The 19,672-nt window shown below is 41.3% G+C and overlaps 1 protein-coding gene across 2 annotated transcripts in view; it reads left to right on the forward strand.

Annotated features, from left to right (window-relative positions):
• Positions 1-19,672, forward strand: part of LOC101467647 (estrogen-related receptor gamma) — a 42,184-nt gene that overhangs the window by 17,960 nt on the left and 4,552 nt on the right. Inside the window, exons 1-4 of one of the 2 annotated variants that reach the window (XM_076873829.1) lie at positions 57-713; positions 5,501-5,611; positions 5,933-6,094; positions 16,880-17,149. In XM_076873829.1, the coding sequence (XP_076729944.1) occupies positions 5,986-6,094; positions 16,880-17,149 (379 nt within the window). In that variant the 5' untranslated portion in view covers positions 57-713; positions 5,501-5,611; positions 5,933-5,985. Of the gene's footprint in view, positions 1-56; positions 714-5,500; positions 5,612-5,932; positions 6,095-16,879; positions 17,150-19,672 lie in introns of those variants that run through there. The other variant, XM_012916432.3, reaches the window with a different exon arrangement.

Raw genomic sequence — 19,672 nt, forward strand, 5'->3', positions numbered from 1 at the left:
CATTTTAACTTTTTAATTAATAAAATGTTTCCAGATACGTTTCTATTTTAACTATTATAATCTTCAGCTATTAACAGGTAAACATTGATAAATACATAAACTGGATATTGTAAGTTTCATAAGTTATTCATTTGTTCCCATTGCAAATTTCCCTCACGTTGGCAGTGGCTTCCTAAAAAACGCCTCCCTCGGGGTGCTGTGAGAGTTATATATTGTGATGAGTTGCTCTAGAAGTTTCCAATATTTCTCTTCCTCGTGCCAGTCGTGCCATCCTGACTTTTAAAGGGTAGCTGCCAGGGATTTTGAGCCCCATTAGTGGGTGGGGAAAACCCTTCTGCTGTGCGCCACCTGCCACTAATCAGCTGACTTTACTTCTTCGAACTTGGTTTGGTGGCTTCAGGTGTGATAGGGGTCTAAATAAATCAGGTATTCTAGCTGTGGCCAGTGCCAACATAATGCAAAGGGAATTTATGGATTATGCTTAAGGGTATGTTGAGCTAAGCTGTCTGTTTAAGATGTAACAGATTATTATTTTTCCAAGAAAATCGAATAAATAATATAGATGACAGGCCTCTCTCCTGGTTCGGCTTTACTGCTTTGTCAAAGCAGAGCACCTGGATGAGCCGGGTGGACGGCAGCGAAGGGCAGCTGTTCGAGGAAGCCTCATTCACTGACCCCTCAAATGTACAGCTGAGACTGATGAAAGGTCACAGGTCAGTGGAAAAACTTTCACGTAATTACAACTCACGGAAGGTATGGTGTCAGTCACAACTGCCAGGAGTCAGTGCCCCCAGCTAATAGCGGCGCTAATATCCCGTAGCATTACTGTACGGTGTTAAATGATGCAAGAATCTACCGCGTGTGCATTTTTCAATTTCCGCTTTGAGTCACATCCTGCTGAAGAAGAGAGATGGATTCTTTTTTTCTTTTTGTGCCAGTAAGCATGGGTATCTATGTTGGTCCTTGAACAGGTGTCCGATCATCATGTTAACAAATTATCGTGTTCAAAAACCATGTCCCACTGGAACAGAAGCATATCGCCTTATACCCACTGAGTGTCTGTCCTGGAAGAAGCAGGTCTGAGCATAAAAGGCGCTTACAGTTTGGTCTTTTAGTCACTACTGGTGGGTTCTAGTTCAGTGATGTTAGCTCGGTGTTTCTGTGGTTTATTCTTTGCATGCTGGGATTTTCTGACATCGCTGTAATGTGGTGGATGAACACAAGCTGCCAGACTATTTTGGCAACCTACACCGCTGTCTCGCCCTCTCCTAACCACAGATAGGGATCAGCAGTCTTTCCTGAGCGAACGTGGCTACCAGGGTAATGTTACAGCCTTATTTTCCTCCGGTCACATACACAAAAGATTAGTAAAGCCATATCCAATATCACAGACTGTCAGGTCCCTTCCAAATCAATAAGCTTAAATCAGAAACCAATCTATATGCTAAGATTACATCACCATAATAAAGATATACCCAAAGTCTATACTCTGTGGGCGTCTTCAGAACCAGAATTTTTAGCATGTGTTGGTCTGCACCATTCGAAGTACTTAAACTATAAGTGAGAAGGACCCCTCCCTTCTTGCCACTTGTTTTTTCTTGTACCGTAAACTTGTCTATCTAACAGCACATGTGTGGGGGCTTGTTTGCTTTTTAGGGTGTCAGAGTAGCTGGCAGAATGCAGCTGAAAGTCAGCGCCCACCCAGAGGCTCTGCACTGGCCTGTCCTCACTGTCTGGCAGGTGATAGATCAGACACGGAGGCTAACACGTGTTCCTCCGAAGAAAAGGATTTAGCGAAGCGCTGACCTCATAACAACCCTTCTATACATGTACTCGCTTCCCGACACACATGTTAAAATGTATATCACCCCTGACAAGGGGCTCAGAATCGCTCCTTGAGGTCCCATGCTTGTCACTGACACCGTTCTAGCTTTTTAAAAACATTTTATTTTGTCCACTACACCAGCTTCAACTTCATGAATGATCTCGGCCCTTCTCGAGCTCTGCAGATGTTTTTTATTAGAGCTGCATCTGTGGTTAGGGCGGCACTGCGAGACAAAATAATAGCCCTTTGTGGACACGCTGGCTCAGATTTATCTAAGTGTAAAACATGATAAAGAGTGATACAAGTGCCATGGCAGTTACGGTTAAGCAGTGCCAGCATTGCCAGGCCACCGGGAGGGGGTTGCAGCAGATGGTGCGCCATGTTAATACCCAACCCAATCCAGTTCCCTTCAACTTTTTGTGTCGTCTTTTCTTCGCCTTTCCCTTCTTATTTTCAGCCCACCCAGACTTAAGAAAAAAACCCGATGACAGCCTTTACTGTAGCTCTTTCTGACTTTCCAGATCAGATGTTGAGAGGCAGCCCTGGAAGGGCAGAGCGGCTGCGCTTTGCAAAGGGTGAGCAGGCTGCGTCGGAGGGGGCTGCACGCCGCATCCCTCTGATTTTTCCCAGCTAAAATAGGGAGCTCCTAATCTCCCTTTGGCAGCGTTAGCCAGCCAGTCAATTCTGACACATTCTCTCGAAAGAAGCGCCTCTGACAGGTGAAAGGCTGAAAATAGTTGAGAGTGAGAAGCTTAAACACGCATGTACACACGAGCACATGTTCACATAGTAACACACAGTCTCGATATGAGACACATGCACCTTTCAGTGATGACAGCTGCTCTGTAGAGCATCTTTTTGTACCAGAAGAATGAATCTCATTTATATCATGAATGTTTTTTTTGGACACTTTTTTTTGTTTTTGCTCAACCTTCTGTCTTCCTTTGTGTATTTTTGTTTTTCTGGCTTCAGTTTTACATTGAAGACACTGCTGATGTGGGTGTTTTTCAGCATATAGACCGATGTTTCTGACCACATTGCGAAGAATGTGGATTTAGACAATTTGGGTGGGGGCTTTAGGCCGAAAATTTAATCACATACTTAACTCAGATTTCATTTTGATGTTTGTGTTTTAAGGTGGGCTTTAAAAATGTTATTATGTATTCTTAAGGGCCGTTTTTTTGTCATTTTTTTCATTGTGGGCATAAAATGAATATTTTGGCAGCTGCTATGGTGAAATAGATATCTGTCGATTTAATGTGCAAATAATAAACGCATAGCAAAATAATCCGCAGGACACACCCGGCGCACCCGCGGCCAGCGCATGAAGCGAAACACTGTCACTTTAATAAGAAATTTGCCTTAACGTTTTAACAAGTCAATAAATGTTGTGTATGTGAAAGCAAAACAGATCAGGTGGCTGTAAAGATTGCTCCAATGTAAATATGCCTCATCGTCTTGCCACACACATGTGCACGCACACAAACACACTCACATAGCAAGAATAGACTTTCAGCCAAGTATCTCAGCCCGTCTTTCTCGCAGTCAGCACAAAGTTATGAGCGTGCTGTAGTATGTGAATTCATATTATCCAGCACACACATTTCTTTTACCCCATAACCTCACCCATGCATCCATACTTTGCCTGTCACACTTTATGAAAGGCCAGCAACCATAAAAAAGGATCTGGATGCCTTTAAGATGATCTGTGGACCCGCCTGGCCCCCGCCGCCCCCAACCCATGTCAGAGGCTCTCGTCTGGACCCGCATTGTCTTGAAGCGCGGAGGCCGATGTGGTTTTGGGCCTGAGGTTAGGAATGCGGTGCTGACGATGACACACACTGCCCCCCTCGCACCCTCTCCGGCCCTCTTCCAGGGGCCTCATTCAGCTGTCTTGTTGTGGTCATATTCTCAGTACTGTTCCATATCACATGGGGAGGAGATAATCCCGCACTGGTGAGATCAGGTGGTCATTGGGACAGGCAGGGCCGACAGAGAGAGGATGTACAAATTGAGAAAGAAGAAACCATCAGAAAACAGATATATTCATCCAAGCACAGCAGATTGTTCTGTTTGATTTTCCAACCCTCCCACTCTTCAGCCTTATCTAACCCTTGTTTTTTTCCCTTGTCGTTGTCCCTGCCCTCCTGCCTCGGGTCTCTGCTGTTTGGAGCGCCGCTAAGCTGTAAACTGAAACTGGTTAGCGCTGAGCTCTTAATTCTTGTCAGCGTCTATTAATTATGGGCCAGTTGGATGTTCGAGTTCAAACAGCCCCCGCGGATCTTGGAATTCTAACTCTGGCTGTTTGGTCACTTGTCGCTTGTTGTAGCTACATGACCTAGCAGCCCACGGCAGGGAAACTGGTGTGTGTGTGTGTCAGTGTGTGTGTGTCTTGATAATGTTAGGGGCAAAAGCAGCAACAATTCACTGTCAGTTAGCCTTACAAGAACATGCTGCATGAATTCGGTTTTGGTACCTTCTTAATATATTTATGCATTAAACAAGCTTATTATTGTGAAAGGCTTAACTAACTGCATAACCCTTTATTAGGCCTCTGTGTACCATTAAATAGAGAGAGAGAGGCTCCTGAACTGATTTAATATCTGGAGTACATGCACACTGTTTCCTGAAGCCCAATTTATCATTTTAAATTTAACTTAACCAAGAGTAATGCTAAAAACAACCACTAAAGCTCCATCTATCGCAAACCCAGCTCCTGCCTGCCTAACTGACTAATTAAAACCGCATCCACATGTGTTCAAAGAACAAGAAGTCTATTTGCAAGCCTTATTGATTACTTTAAGGCGTACAAATGGAAAGCTGTGTTAGGAGAGGGGCTCTCGATTTAGCTTCAATCTGCCAGGCATAAAATGATCTCACTGTGTTTGCTGGGAAGAATGAGCTCCCTCTGGGCACGGTGGGTAATTAGGTTAGTGGATAGTCGGTGTCAGGAAATTGAAAGACCATCCTAATCGGATTCTTTTGTTTCCAGGGGAATCAAAGGAATTTATATGAGTCACTGGGAAATCTCACACGACTTAATTCCACTTGACCATGTAAAATCTGTTTGCTCTCCCTCAGTGCTCAAACAACTTTTAATGCAAACGTATCAATTCAGGAGACAAGGTGCATCCAGCCCGCATCCTCTGTGATGGCTTTGAAGATAATCCTGCATGTGAATGCTTAAACTTCCACTCAGAAGTCCTGCTTGATGGTTGAAAGGTTAAAAATAAAGGAATGTAACTGTTTATGTAGATAAATGACAGAAAAATGCTGTTATCCTAATTTTTGTACTGTATATTATATGAAGAATGGTTATATAGTATTTGTCATATACAGGGTAGAAAATTAAAAACCCTGAAATGCTCGTGAGAGTCTGATGACACAGCAAAATAGGTCAAGTTTCCCCCCCAATAAATAGGCTACAGTTTTATAATAAGCTGTAGCAAATACGATGCCATAAAATAGGTCGTTATAACTGAATGTAACTTTCAAAAATTAAGCATATAAAAAGAAAGTGAGAAAGTCAGCAGCAACGCCTACTTCCAAACATAACAAGTGAAAAGTTCCCTTTTATTTTATTTTGCTACGTAATCATTACGTTTTGTGGATTCGTCAGAGTGGCTTTGGTTTATCTTATGCATACGTGATATTTTTAATTATTTTTCTTTGCAGGTGTGCGTCTGGATCGAGTGAGAGGGGGGCGTCAGAAGTACAAGCGGCGGTTGGATGCCGAAAACGGCGCCTACCTCGGCCTCACCCTCCCCCCTCCAGCCAAAAAACCACGTGAGTTGCTTTTTTGTTGCTTTTTTCTTTTTTTCATTTAAAATCTCACTCAGTAACAATGTGTGTATTACCTGAGCATTACAAAAAGCATTAACTTTATTAGTTAATATGATGGGACATAAAGCTGTGAAATGAATCCCCTTGAGGAATATGGCGAGAGCATTGTTATCTACATCCAAAGATGAGATTGATGTGGCACAATATGATCATATTTTAGGCAAACACTGTTGCCTAAAACTGTCGCACACCACAGTACATTTATATTCCTTCACGCCCTCCGTCCTTCTCTCTATCTCTCTCTCTGTCTCTTCCCCCTCTTAGTGACAAAGATCGTCTCTCATTTGCTGGTGGTGGAGCCAGAGAAGATCTATGCCATGCCTGACCCCACCATGCCGGACGGAGACATCAAGGCTCTGACAACGCTTTGTGACTTGGCTGACCGCGAGCTGGTGGTCATCATTGGCTGGGCCAAACATATCCCAGGTAGAAACATGTGACTGCTCTTGACTGAACCTGTCATCAGGGCTCTGGCTTTCCAAACACTTGTCTTAATGTGAAATTTCAGACATAGGTGCTTTTTATACAGGCCATCTATTAAGTTGCTAAAAAAAAAAAAAAAAAGGTTCACGTGTGGTCTTGTGCAGTTAGTAAAGCGGAGGAGAAACTGCTCCCATTTGCTCTTTGATTTGCTCAAATGTTACAGTGTGAGATTACTGGAGTACTTCACCGACTGCTGTACATAACCCGCCACCCCCTCCCGTTCATACGCATGCACACACACAGGATAATTAACATCTGCTACTCATCTGCACCTAAGGGAGAAGCTAGTCCCATATTCTAAAATCTAATCAATAAAGAGCAGCTGAAACCTTTGATTTGACTGGGGTGGGGTGGAGTGGGGTGGGAGAGTCTGTGGGGGGGACCCGCCCCTATGTCAATGTATTCCATTTCAATCCCAGACTTAAAGAAAGCAATCCTCTTACTTACTTAAGGAGACTACACAGGGCCTGTGGTGAAATTGATTTATTTAGGGAAATACTGATGGATTTCCCTTCTCCTTGTTGATGAATTCTTAAATAAGACTTGCTATGCAAATGTTCTTAGATCTTCCGTTCTTCTCATCTTTATCGGCTGAAGGAGACACTTTGGACCTCCGCGTGTTCATAAGGAGCACTGGCTGGTTTCAAAGTATATGCAAGCCATTGATCTGGTTAAATAAAGCATGTAAAAGACACACGTGTTGTCAATTCAATTATTATTCAATTAAAGCTAGTAATATTCTTCACTGATGCATTTCTTAAAGGGGTTCCTAATTGATTAAAATAAATGGCAGCAGTCAGGACACAAATTTTATCTTCAGTTGTCTTTTGTTGTGCATTTATTTCAAGGTGATAACAAAAAAAAGCAAATCCTTACGTCAGAGTAAGGAACGAAAAAAGGTCTCATGCTTGCTTAAACACAATTAATTAGTCGTAAAAACAAAAATGAATTTATTCAGAGTAAATAAAAAATGATTTTTTGCCAAAACAATGGAGTTTTTTTCTCTCTGTCTCCTTTTGGGCTGGCACAGTGCTGTCCTATTTGTCCCATTTACTGACTCATCGTCCACACTTAAAGCAAGACTATGAATCGTTTGCTGAGCAGTGGCCCAGAGTAGTTATAGGACGATGGCAAATACGGTTATGGGAAAAAGAAAGTACATCCTCTTTTAATTTTGTGGCTTTACATATCAGGACATAATAAAAATTATCTGTTTAAAATTAAGTAAATAAAGCCTCAAAGGAAATGCACATGACATGTAACCTGTGTCATTATTTATTTGACAAAAACTAAAAGATGTAGAAGTGTGTAAACAAAGTACATCCTTACTGCTTCTGTAGGAAATAGAAAGATAAGTGGCAGCAAGCTGCTACTAATCAAGTTAATTAATTGATCATCAGCGAGGGTGAGCACCTCTGTGAAAACTGAGGTTTTGGCAGTTTGCTGGTCTGCGGTATTCAGATGTGTGTTAATGTAATGCCAAGCAGCAAAGATATCAGGAATGTATGGGCTCAAATTGTGGTCATAAATATTTTGTACTTGTAAATCAAATGCGTAGTTGTGAACTGAGTTTTGTAACCTTGTAAACCAAAATATCTGAAACTTTTATATGGAAAGCGCCACTCCAACAGCCAAACCCATCTGTTCTCTGATTGGATTGTTAAATTTGTGATTGAGATGACATTGACCAATCAGCTGAAAGGAAGAAAAAACGGGTCAAAATTCGTACTTGTATGTTGAAACTCACACACAGCCAGGAAACTTGAACGCAGAGCTTTACACATAGTTTTTTGTTTTGTATCTGTAAGCAGACCTTAACAAAAAAAAACTAACTTGTGTAAATATTTTTACAAACACAAATCTTTTTTACACACACAAACAAATTCTCATCTACGAATGCACAAACATAAAATTTTCAGATATTTTGGTTTACAAGGTTACAAAACTCAGTAGTACAAAATATTTATGACCACAATTTGAGCCCAATGTTCTTGCACATCAGTCTGGTAAGAGTTAAAGTTTGTTTTTTTTTAAATTGAACTCCAGTGAGAAAGCTTATTCACGGGTGGAAAAAGGATCAAGGTGTTGTAATGGCCCAGTCAAAGTCCAGACCTCAATCTCATTGAAATACAGGGGACCTTAAGAGAGCTTGACATAAACAAACCTCAATGGGCTAAATCAGTGGCGTAAAGAAGGTTACAATGATTTGATGTCATACAGAAAACAGTTACTTCAAGTTATTGTCACTAAAGCCGGTTCTACTAACAACTGAATCATGGGGCGTATTTATTTAGCATTTTGGCTTTGTTTAATAAATAATGACACTTATATGTCATTTTGTTGTTTGCCTTCAAAGTAAAAGTTGACGCTTTTGAAATGCATTGGCTGATGCAGGAAAATTTACTCTAATGGTAAATATTTTTTATTTCCGGTTTGCGTTGTACTTTTTTAAGTTTAACTAAAGCTCAGAGAGATGTCTGCAAGTATTTGCAGTACTTCCATGCAAACTACTGACAACCCTGGCAACTAACTAGGGACCTTACCTGACAACCTTATGACCTTTGTTTGCCAGATGGTCGTTGACAGGCTCGTGTGATTGAGGCCTTAGCAGTAAGAAAAGTTCAGGAATGGAGAATGACATTAGGAGACAACTCCTCCACATTATGTGTCAATTTGCTGTAGACCAGTGATTCTCAAATGTATGCTGTGTTCCACTAGTGGGGCACCTAGCCACTTCATCCACAGTCAGCCAAGTGGGCAACCATCTGAAAACAGCATCGATTGCATAGTGGAGTAACATGAAGGAAGTTACCTGTTGGGGAAAGCTTACATCATCTGTTTGGACTGTGGGCCAAAATGAGCTGAGCCCAAACCAGCCCTTTGAACTTTACATGAATGTTTAGGAAAAGAGAAGCCTTATTAAACGATTAGCCAATGGAGGGTTGCTGGGGTTTGAGACATGCTGTCTCACCACTCTCGAGTTTACATCGAGAAACAAGCGTTAACAGGAACAAAAGGAGCTTCCCTGACCCAAATGCACAGTTTTTGGGTTTTGTTTTTTGTTTTTTACTCCTGACCTCTTTTCCATCCAACATCTTGTGAACAAGGGAAAAAATCTAATTCAGGTGTATTTTTCATAAAAGAGCCAAATAGGGTAACTACAGTCAAATTCCTCAATTTAATGGAGCCCCATGGGGCCTGTAATGAATTTTACTGTAATGTTTTTCCACTGCCTTATTCTCATTACATTTTTTTTATATATATACATATATATATATAAATATAAATAAAAAAGTATTGATCTTGTATGGTGTGAGGATCTAAATCCAGATCTGTCAGAGTTATTAAAGGCAGCACGTGACACTCTGGAGACATTTTACCCGCGGCCACTGGGTCAAAGTGTCACCAAGTAACGATTAAGACAAAAGGGGTCCCTACAGTTTAACAGTCCACTCCCTCCATTACACTCATAGCCCACTGCGCAAATGGCCTTAACGATGAGGTAATAGGAGTCATTAGCGCAGATCGCTCCATTAATGTGAAAGTCCTTCAGCATCCACATGTGGAGAGCTGGGAAGAAACATGTAATACTCCTTAGGTATTGTGGTACACGTGTTCATTGTGAAGGCTTAAATATTTGTGTTTTACAGCTGGAAAGAAGTAATTTGATGAATTTTTAATCCTCACAGTTTAGTTTGGTTTAGGTTTTTTTGTGTGCAAAGGAGCCAATTAAAAATATTGAAGTTTTTAAAAAATAAAACAAAAACACACATTTTGGCTTCAAGAACATGATAGGAGACATGTTATTGTGGCCCTTGATTTGTAACCACACACACACAGACCACCTCACAAAGCGTAGACTACATTCAAGTCAAAAGCGTACAGCGCCCTCTATTCACTTTATCTAATGCTCGTTCTTTTTCCTTTCTTTTTCTCTGTTTCTGTCCTGCGCACCCTCTGCCATAATATCTTTCACACACACTCTCTGGCTTCCTTGTTCTCCTGTTCCCCTGGCTCTCCCTCTCCTACTCCTCCTGCTCATATAGGGCCCTCAAGTCTCATTATTACCTCTGTCTTTTTATTAGGCCCATTAGGGCTCTTAGGAGGCCTGTAATGATACTAAATGAATAGAGAGTGAACTGCTGTCTGTTTTAGACCTCGCTCTCAATGACAGCTTCAAGCTTCACTGCCAACCACTCAGTCTCCTCACTGTACTGAGCAGGGCCTCAGTTATCTTACACGCACCTGTATTTTTTTGTTGCATTACCAGAACCCTGCCAAACAGTTCTTTTTTTGGGGACCTGGGGACCTTTAAAGAAATAGGCATATTGCTGACTAACATGCTACATTGGCTAAATATGGGTTTTTACAGTGTTACAGTATTGTAATGTGTTTGGTGAAACGGCAACACCCCTCTCCACACACACACACACACACACACACACACACACACACACACACACACACACACACACACACACACAACAACAACAACAACAGCCTCCCCCTGCAGGTCAATGCATTACTACAAAAGCTGCCCCACAGTTTGCAGAGCACAACATGGTTTTAAAACAGTGAACAGTGTGATAGATGTAAAAGCAACAAAAATACTTCTGATTTTGATTTTAAAGTTAGCAAAAAACAGTCCCTATTTATTTTAATGCTCAAATAAATAGGGACATTTTGTTATATAACCTCCTGTCTCTTTCTTTATGGCTAAAAAATTTCATTTTGATTACATTTTGTCAGCGTAGTAAATCTTTTTGTAACTATTAGCATTAAAATGTATTTGATCACTAAAAAAAACAGCAGTTTACATAGTTGGATCAAAATTTTGCAGTGTTACAAACCTTACTATTCCCTGTAGCCATGCACTTGGCAATGGGAAGAAAAAGACTCCCTTTTAACAGGAAGAAACCTCAGACAGAACTAGGGGGACGGGGAGGGGCAGCCATCTGCCTCAGTCAGCTGTGGGGAGTGGCGAGAGAAGAGATGAGCGCAGAGCAATAACACACTATAAACACTGAGCAGGTTAGTTGGGCTCGTAACTACAGATCATAAATGTGTAGCTTGTGCAGAGAGGTGCAAAGAGAGAGTACAAAGCACAAGCTGGAGGAGAGAGAATTCAAATTTAATGGCATGCAGTAGTGGCAGATAAATGCTTTTTTCAGGGTCACTGAGATAGTTTAATTATCAAAAAGAAAATTGTCAAGCTTAGTTATAAAAGTAGAGAATGTGTCTCTTTCCAGTCCCTGTTGGTATACTTGCTGTGGCATTTTTGTAACAAGGAGTTCAGCCTGGAATTGAAAAATGTTTGGACTAGTTCTTCTAGTATCTGAGACAGGGTGTTCCTAATTTTGGCAATAATGCACAGAGTGAAGAGGTAAAAGACATACTTTGGTGAAAAATGGCCTCGTTAGCAAAACTTAGCTTAAAAGAGTTAGCAGTAACTTCTGAGTTTTAGGCATTTATGGGTATTTGAGTAGCCCTCTATTTACATGTATTCAGTCTTTTTTTTACAGTTTTTTTACAGCAACCCTCTATACTATAGATTAGATTAGATTCTATAGATTAGTGTCATAATTTTCCTTTTTGATAAAGCATTTGTTAGAGGTGGATCAGGTGACCCTATATCCTCCCATAGTTATGCTGTAGGCTGCTGTTTCTTCTTCACTCACATTTTTTCACTTACTATGTGTTTATACACCACTCTGCATCTAATTATTACTTATGCTTTGGAAAACAGCCAGAGATTAATAATATCTTTTGTCGTGTCTCCCTCCCCTCGCCCCCAAACAGTCATGACAGACGGCTGCCTCTCCCTGACCCTGGTTCTGTCGGAGGTTTCTTCTTGTTAAAAGGTTGTTTTTTTTCTTTCCCACTGTCGCCAAGAGCTTGCTCATAGCACTTTGTCTGATTGTTGGGTTTTTGATGAATTATTGTAGGGTCTTCCTACATAAAGCGCCTTGAGATGATGGTTTTTTTCCACTATATAAATAAAATTGAGTTGAAGTAAAGTGAACTGTAACCTCCAAAAATTAGGCTTCATTGAGCCCTATAAGTAGTAATTTGCACTCTTGCACTGACATTTTTTTATTCAAAGTGTCTTTTAGGCATTTTCCAATAGTCTAGATTTCTTTAAAATAATTTAAAGAAATCACTTTAAGTTTAAAATAATTTTACCTAAACCTAGTTTCGGGTGCTTCTTTGTTCACAAGGGTCACCACAGCTGATAGCTCCCCATGTTTTTTTTTCTGACGCAACCCTAAAGGGGATTTCTGTCTCAACTGGAATGGAACCAGCAACCTTTTGTTTGTGAAGCAAATGTCTAAGTCACTACACTATGAAGACGCATAGCGATAAAGCCTATAGGATGTAAAATTAAGGATTTTGATTTATTCAGCTAACAAGTAAAACATAAATACTCTAAAACCCTGTAGTTTAGCAGAACAGCGTCGCTGTTCATGTTCTTCATCTCCATGCAGAGAGACTGCAAACACAGAGATGCTGACGTTGCCTGGTTTGCTCAGTATTGTGTCATGTTTGGTCAAACGGCATCAAATCACTAGGGTGAAATATTGATATTTCATCAGGGGGATTCACCCTCCACAGTGACACTTAACTCAGCCACCTCCAGGCGACGCACATCCAGCTCCAGGCTAACCCAAGGGAAACCAGGAAGTCACTAAATTGCTTCAGTAAATTGAGTGTTTAAAAAAAAAGAGAAAAGAAAAAGGTGGCCAGGAGTGCTGGGGGAAAATAAGGGAAATATATGCATGTCTTCACCAATGAGTCACAAAATGAAAAGCACAGTGCAATGTTCTGCTGGGAAAACCTTTAGTCCTGGCCTCCATGCAGATGTTACTTTGACATGTCACAAGTTCCAAAATTGCACAGGAGCAACTGGAGGAATTTTACAAAGAGCTCGAAACTTTATTTACAAAGTCCAGTTGAGCATCTGTCCCACATGCAAAAACAGCCCAGGTTCACGAAGGCCACACCCAGCAGCTCTCAAGACTCAAAGCATTTGTTACCAATGTCCTGATGCCTGACACTACAGGTTACCCATGATAAGCAAGCTTTTGGCATCACAAAGGGAGGGCATTCTGCACAATTGGTGGTTTTATGTTGAGGCAGTATATTAAAGGTATGCTACATTAAATGGAGCTAATAAGCATGATTTTTAGCCTTAAGTGTTCTTGCTTTATAGTTATTTAAACGGGTTGTTTCTGTATGTAACTATGCTACTTTTTTCTAACTGTCAGACTTATTTTGTCCTGCCTAGGGATGGGTATCGTTTAGGTTTTATCCGATACTGGTGCCAAATCGGTACTTTTGAAACGGTGCCGGTGCTCAAACGGTGCTTAAAGAATGGAGAACACAAAATTGGTCCAAAAACCTCTCATGTTCAGCTGTTGTAAAAAATATAACAATGTTAGCCTTTTCTGCAGTTATGGGGCATATATGGTATCACTCTTGGCTGGAAGCAGTGCTTAAACAATGGAAAAAACACAAACTTTGTCCTAAACCTCTCATGTTTAACTGTTTTCCACTTTTTCTTTGGTCATTTTAGCCTTTTTAGCCAGGGTGAAGGGAGTATCTGCCATCAAACAAGAAGACAGCCGCATGTAGCTATGATGATGTTTGCTAGTTCACCTTACATGCATTAATGTAATAACGTGGTTAGCCTACTCAACGTAAATTAGCTACTCACGCAGAGAAGAACGGCTGCTGCCACCATCATCTGTCATCATTTCTGCTACACTGGCAGGGCTAGGGGCCAGGACTCTCCTCTTCGTGTTTTTGGGGGATGTTGCATAACAGGCAACCCACCCGCAGTAGATGTGCTCGGTGTGAGGTCTCGCAGCAAGCTATCAAATACGGCGCATTTCTGGGCTTTTAAAAAAAAAAACGCTACGCGTCGCCAGGTGTTTCATCGGATTTGAGGTGTTACCTCCTTTGACAGTATCACAGTATCAGCTTAAAGCACTTGTTGCAGGCTGCTGAGTTTGCATATTTTGCTGTGAAGTACAGCCAGACTTTTGACCGCTTCGCCTTGGACATTTTTAATCTGTAGCTCTGCTCTAACAGAACGTACGTACCTGGCCCCGCCTACTATCCTCGGAAACGTAAAATGATTGGCTAGAATCTAAAGTGTATCACAGCTCAGGAAAAAAAAGCACCGAAATAAAGCACCGAAATGTGCGCTGCTTTTCGGTCTGGTTACTACCGTTTATGTCAGAACCGGTGCCATCATGGCACCGGACACCGGTACCCATCCCTAGTCCTGCCTCACTATTCTAAATAAGCCTCACCAAATTTAGGCCATTCATTTCTCTTGCAGAAGTGTCTTTGGGGAATCTGGAGTAAACTCGTGAATTCCTGACACAGCATTGATATCTACATTCAGTGATCCTGTGGTCCTCTCTTCCCCCCACTAAACATGTACCGGATGTCCTCCATCAAATGTCTGTTTGTCAGATCTGAGGCTTGGATCGATACCCTTTCGCATTTGGTGGACTGATTACAATCTACTAATCAATGACACCCCCAGCACTCTTTTCTCTCTGTTTCATTCTCTCGCTTCCCGCCGTTCCTCTATTTGCTTGATAAGAAACATCGGGAGGACCCCTTTTAAGTCAACCTGTCCGATTCCGATCCATACAAGTTTCAAGATTTAAGTAAGCAGCGTGGTGAGTTCAAGGCCCTGGTCAATATCCCCCAATCACCTTCCTATTCACCATAGAGTAGTGAAAGGTATTGTGGCCATTGAGGTCCTTTCAGGTGTTTGATGTGGTGTGTGTGAATGTTAGAGGTGAAAGTTGATGGGTCGACCTCGAGATTTGGATGAATTGCCACACCAAGTTCAAAAGGTTGAACAACACAGGAAGAAGCCTGCATGTGTGCTTTGTTTTTGGATCTTAACATTGCTGCGTTTAAAGCATTCCCCTTCATAATTCCATCCCAATCCCAGTGAATATGTTATTCAGTATATGTACGGACCTGATTTCTCCTGTTGCAAAACTCTAAACAAATTCTCACACACTGAAAATCAGCACATTAATACACTTGTGATACATGATGGTAAATGTTGTTGGGAGAACTACACCACAGCTACAGAACAGATCCAGTTTCTTAATCATGGTGGCTCAAAATTCCTGTGAATGAACTAACCAATAAATACCAGTTCAGAGTCCACAGCCAGAAGAGGTGAGTTGAAAGTTGATGCCAATAAAGAATATGAACAATGTGATAGGCAGGAACAGGATTAGAGTGAGACACCATGTTCATATACAGGGAATGATTGTGCATGAACAGGAAAAAAGACATTTTACTATGATACGCAAATCTGTGTATGTCTGTCCATATGTTTTTGCTACCAAACTTGGTACGCAGGCTCATCTGATACACCTGAAGGTTGTTGTCTATATCAGATATTCTTATGCCCAGCAACCAGCTAATAACAGGTTAAAATGACATGATATTAGCATTTCTGAAGCTGCAGCAACTTATAAAAGGATTTTATAGTTTTAGTTTCACAACAATAACACATCCACAAAATTTAAGTTATGGATGATATGTTATGATACCTTCAGGTTCCATGAGAACCATATTACAAATGACTAAAATTACCTTTTTAACCTTGAATGTACAACAATCCACAATACCTCATGAAATCATCATCACCTATTGTTTTCAATTCACAACATTAACATCTCATTTATATCCACAAAAGTGGAATTACACATGATATATTATCATCATGTTGCATAGCAACCACCTGGCAGTGGGCTGAAATGACCCAATTTGTGCATTTATGGGGCTACAATTTATAAAGCATTGATCATTTTAATTTAATGGCCATCAGCAAAAACGGGTCAGAAAGTACCGTGACATGGGCATGTACTATTAGAGTTTCTTGTTGTAGTAAATGTTTTATGTATATAAGTATTATAAACCTGTAGGCTATATCTTTTATAGATAAAAGGTACTTTCACTTGCTTCCTTTAAAAGAAAAAAAAAATCATCAGATGGTCTTTCTGATGCAAACAGAGGTTGTTTTTTTTGATTCAGAAGTGTTTTGATTACTGTTTGAAAGGTTTTTCTTTACCCTTTTATGAAAAGGGTGGAGGAATCCCACAAAAGTCTCTTAGAAAATGCGAAAACTATAAAATGGTGAAGTCTAATTATAAATCCACACGATCTTCTTTTTTTCTCCTTCCTATTTTCTCAGTTGGAATTTCAGTACATTAATTTAGTCTGTTTTAAATGACAGAATTAACTTTGAAGTTGTTGTAAAGAAGAAGTGAATGTCTATTCACCCGTCCTTACTCTGACAATGATACGATATAATCAGTGTTAAGTCTGGATTTGTCCTCACTAAGCAGGGTCTCATGTGCTTATGCAGTGGGTTGCAGAAGGACTGAGTTGATGGCTGAGGCAGCCCTGGCTCATGTTTCAAAGGCCTCTGCTCCTGACTGATTTATATTGCTCCCTGAAAGCCACTGCATACAGCAGTCGGTCTCTGTTTCAAGTCGGACTTCTTTGAGGATTGCGCAGCAATTATACATAGCCCATAAAGCACACAGAGGACTGAAAGAGGCAACAATTGAGCAGGGGGGTTAATAGGCTGCCCTCTTACTATGTCACATGGTTGTTCTGTGTGAGGGCTCAGCAGTACCTAGAAAATGTTCAAATGTGACATATATTTTCTTTATACTCCTGCAGGCTTTTCCACACTCTCGCTGGCAGACCAGATGAGTCTATTGCAGAGTGCCTGGATGGAGATCCTGGTGCTGAGCATTGTGTTTCGCTCACTGCCCTGTGAGGATGAGATAATGTATGCGGAGGACTACGTGGTAGATGAGGAGCAGGCGAGGATCTCAGGCCTGCTGGACCTTCATGTTGCCATCTTGCCATTGGTCCGACGCTACAAGAAGCTGCGTATGGAGAAGGAGGAGTTTGTTACGCTCAAAGCCATTGCACTCTCTAACTCAGGTAATCTTCCATTCACCTGTTAGACTTAAATTCACAATCCTAATCTATGAGTTTGTGAACAGCACAAATATTGTAGGCTCAAATTCATAGAAACGTTGGATGAGTAGTGGGTTTGGATCTTCATAAACATCATAGTGCATCAATAAGTAGGCAGAGCAGGATTGTGTTGCTGAATGCAAGTCAAAATGATGGGATTACATCCTAAACCAAGTTCTGTTTATTGTATTTGGCTTCCAGAGAGTTTAAGTTTTCCAAAAATCATCTATTTAAAACTCCCAGAGATAGTAGTGGCTCAGTGGCATACTTGCGTTGACTACTACCCCCACCCTGTCACGGCAGATGGCTGCCCCTCCCTGAGCCTGGCTCTGCCAGAGGTTTCTTCCTGTTAAAAGTGAGTTTTTCTTTCCCACTGTCGCCAACTGCTGTACAGGGATCATCTGATTGTTGGGGTTTTCTCTGGAGGCTCTTTTCCCTCCAACTTAAAGCACCTTGAGGCGACTGTGATTTATCGCTAAAGAAATAAAATTAAAGTAAATTAAAATACTGTAATCAAGTAATCGAAAACCGATTAGTCACTTTTGCCAAATAGCCTTTATTTTCTCCGCAGTAATGACATAGACAGGAAGGTACATCTTTATATAAAATCTCAAGTAAAGCCTGGCAGTTGGCATTTAATTAAACAGACAAAGAAATAAAACACAGGGATAAAAAATGTCGAGTGGTTATCGGTATCTTGTGGCACCATCACCCCCACAATGAAAGATCCCCGATAAGAGAGGACATAAAGGTCAAGATCAAGATTTTTTTTTAATTTAACTTTGTGTCTGTGTCTGTGTGTGTAGCTATATTTTAATTTGTGTGCAGATACATGTGCACGTGTGTTTGTGTGTGACTGTCACATTGCACTCTCATTCTCTCCATCTCCATAACAGTAGCTGCCAGCGCGCCACAGCCGAGGGAGATATATTTAGCATTTCATTAGAAAAACAGGGGCTGTCAATAAAATGTGTTAAGTGGAGTGGAATGAGCGTCGGGGAGCGACGGGCCTCGTTTGTTCCAGTGTGAAGATGCTGCGCCCGTATTGACAGTTTGCTTTTCATGAGGCTGGGCCTGTCCCCCGCTAATCAATGCCTGTTAGGAGTCTTTTCTCCTGCCTGACTGAAAAAAATGCTGAGCCCAGAGCTTTAGTCTCCTGATGACAAACACTCCATGGGAAAGTTGGGGATAAATAGGAGGGGAGGTGATGGAAAGACAGGGAGGTAAAGGTATAAGGAAGACGTGTGAGAGAGAGAGGAAGGCTAGGGTTCAGAGGGGTTGCTCTGGGAGGGCGAGGGGGCAACTTCGGCTCGTTTGAACACAGTCTCGGCGAGCTTCGGCTCCAGTGGTCCTCTGGGTGTGACAGCTGTGGAAATTCATGGCCATTGATTTTGTAATTAGCAAAGTATCGACGGGATTGACGCCAGGCTGCTGACGGATTACATGGAAATTGTTTCTTCAAAGTTAGTTTTGCATTCCTCCCCCAGCCCCAGCCTCCTTAAACACACACAAACACACACACACACACACTCATGCTTTACGCGTGCACCCATTTAAAAACATATTGCTTATTTTCCACTCTCTTTCTCACATCTGAGCGCGCGCACACACATGATCGTGCAGCCTAATGAGGATCAGATCAGCATTAACATGAAGGTTTCAAATGAAGAGTGCTGGAACACATGTGCGGTCCACATAGCCTAGTTAATTTCCCAAGATAGAAATGCAATTTACACAGAAGGCGACTGGTAAAAGAGACTTAATCAGTCAGTTAGGAACATAATTAGCCTTGTACTTTCCCTTTTTTCTGCCTCATTTACATGTTCATACATGGTCTTACTTCACGCCACAACTTTCATGACACATAGCAGAGCTGATCTCATTCACTTACACTTCAATCAGCAGCCGTGTTTGCCTTCTCTTTAGCGCTACTCCGTATTACTACCAGGGTAGGACGAGTTTATCTCAGTCTGTGAGATTTGATTATAATACTGTATTGAATTCGCATTTGCGTCGTGCACTGCTTTATCTGTGAGTTAATGAATTGTGGATATGATGCATACACAGATTAGACCTGACACAGTATGTCAGTGCAGTGAAATTGGCTGAAAGCAAACCAGTGCTTGTCCATTAAAATGCTCGCTGTCAGCTCGTCCTTCGGAGGACAAGCCTGGTTTTTTTTCTCTCTTTTTTCCCCTCCAACATGTAGACTTATACATAGAGAGCAGTTTTTAATAAGTCTCAACTGGTTTTATTTTAGAGCCTATACATAAGGGGGCCAACTGCTCTTTCTTATGGAAATGAAGCCCATCTGCCACCATCATTCAGCTGAATGATATCCTAGTAATGCAGCCATCTGAATTCATTAGCAGGGGGGATGTATGTGGTCCATGATACCAAAAGAAATGAATCTTTTTTTTCCTCTCCTGCTGTATATTTATATATACCTACTGTACTTCCCTCTCTTCCTATGTCTCCCGAGACTCC

The sequence above is a fragment of the Maylandia zebra genome, linkage group LG15 (assembly GCF_041146795.1).
Source record: "Maylandia zebra isolate NMK-2024a linkage group LG15, Mzebra_GT3a, whole genome shotgun sequence".
Lineage (NCBI taxonomy): Eukaryota > Metazoa > Chordata > Actinopteri > Cichliformes > Cichlidae > Maylandia > Maylandia zebra.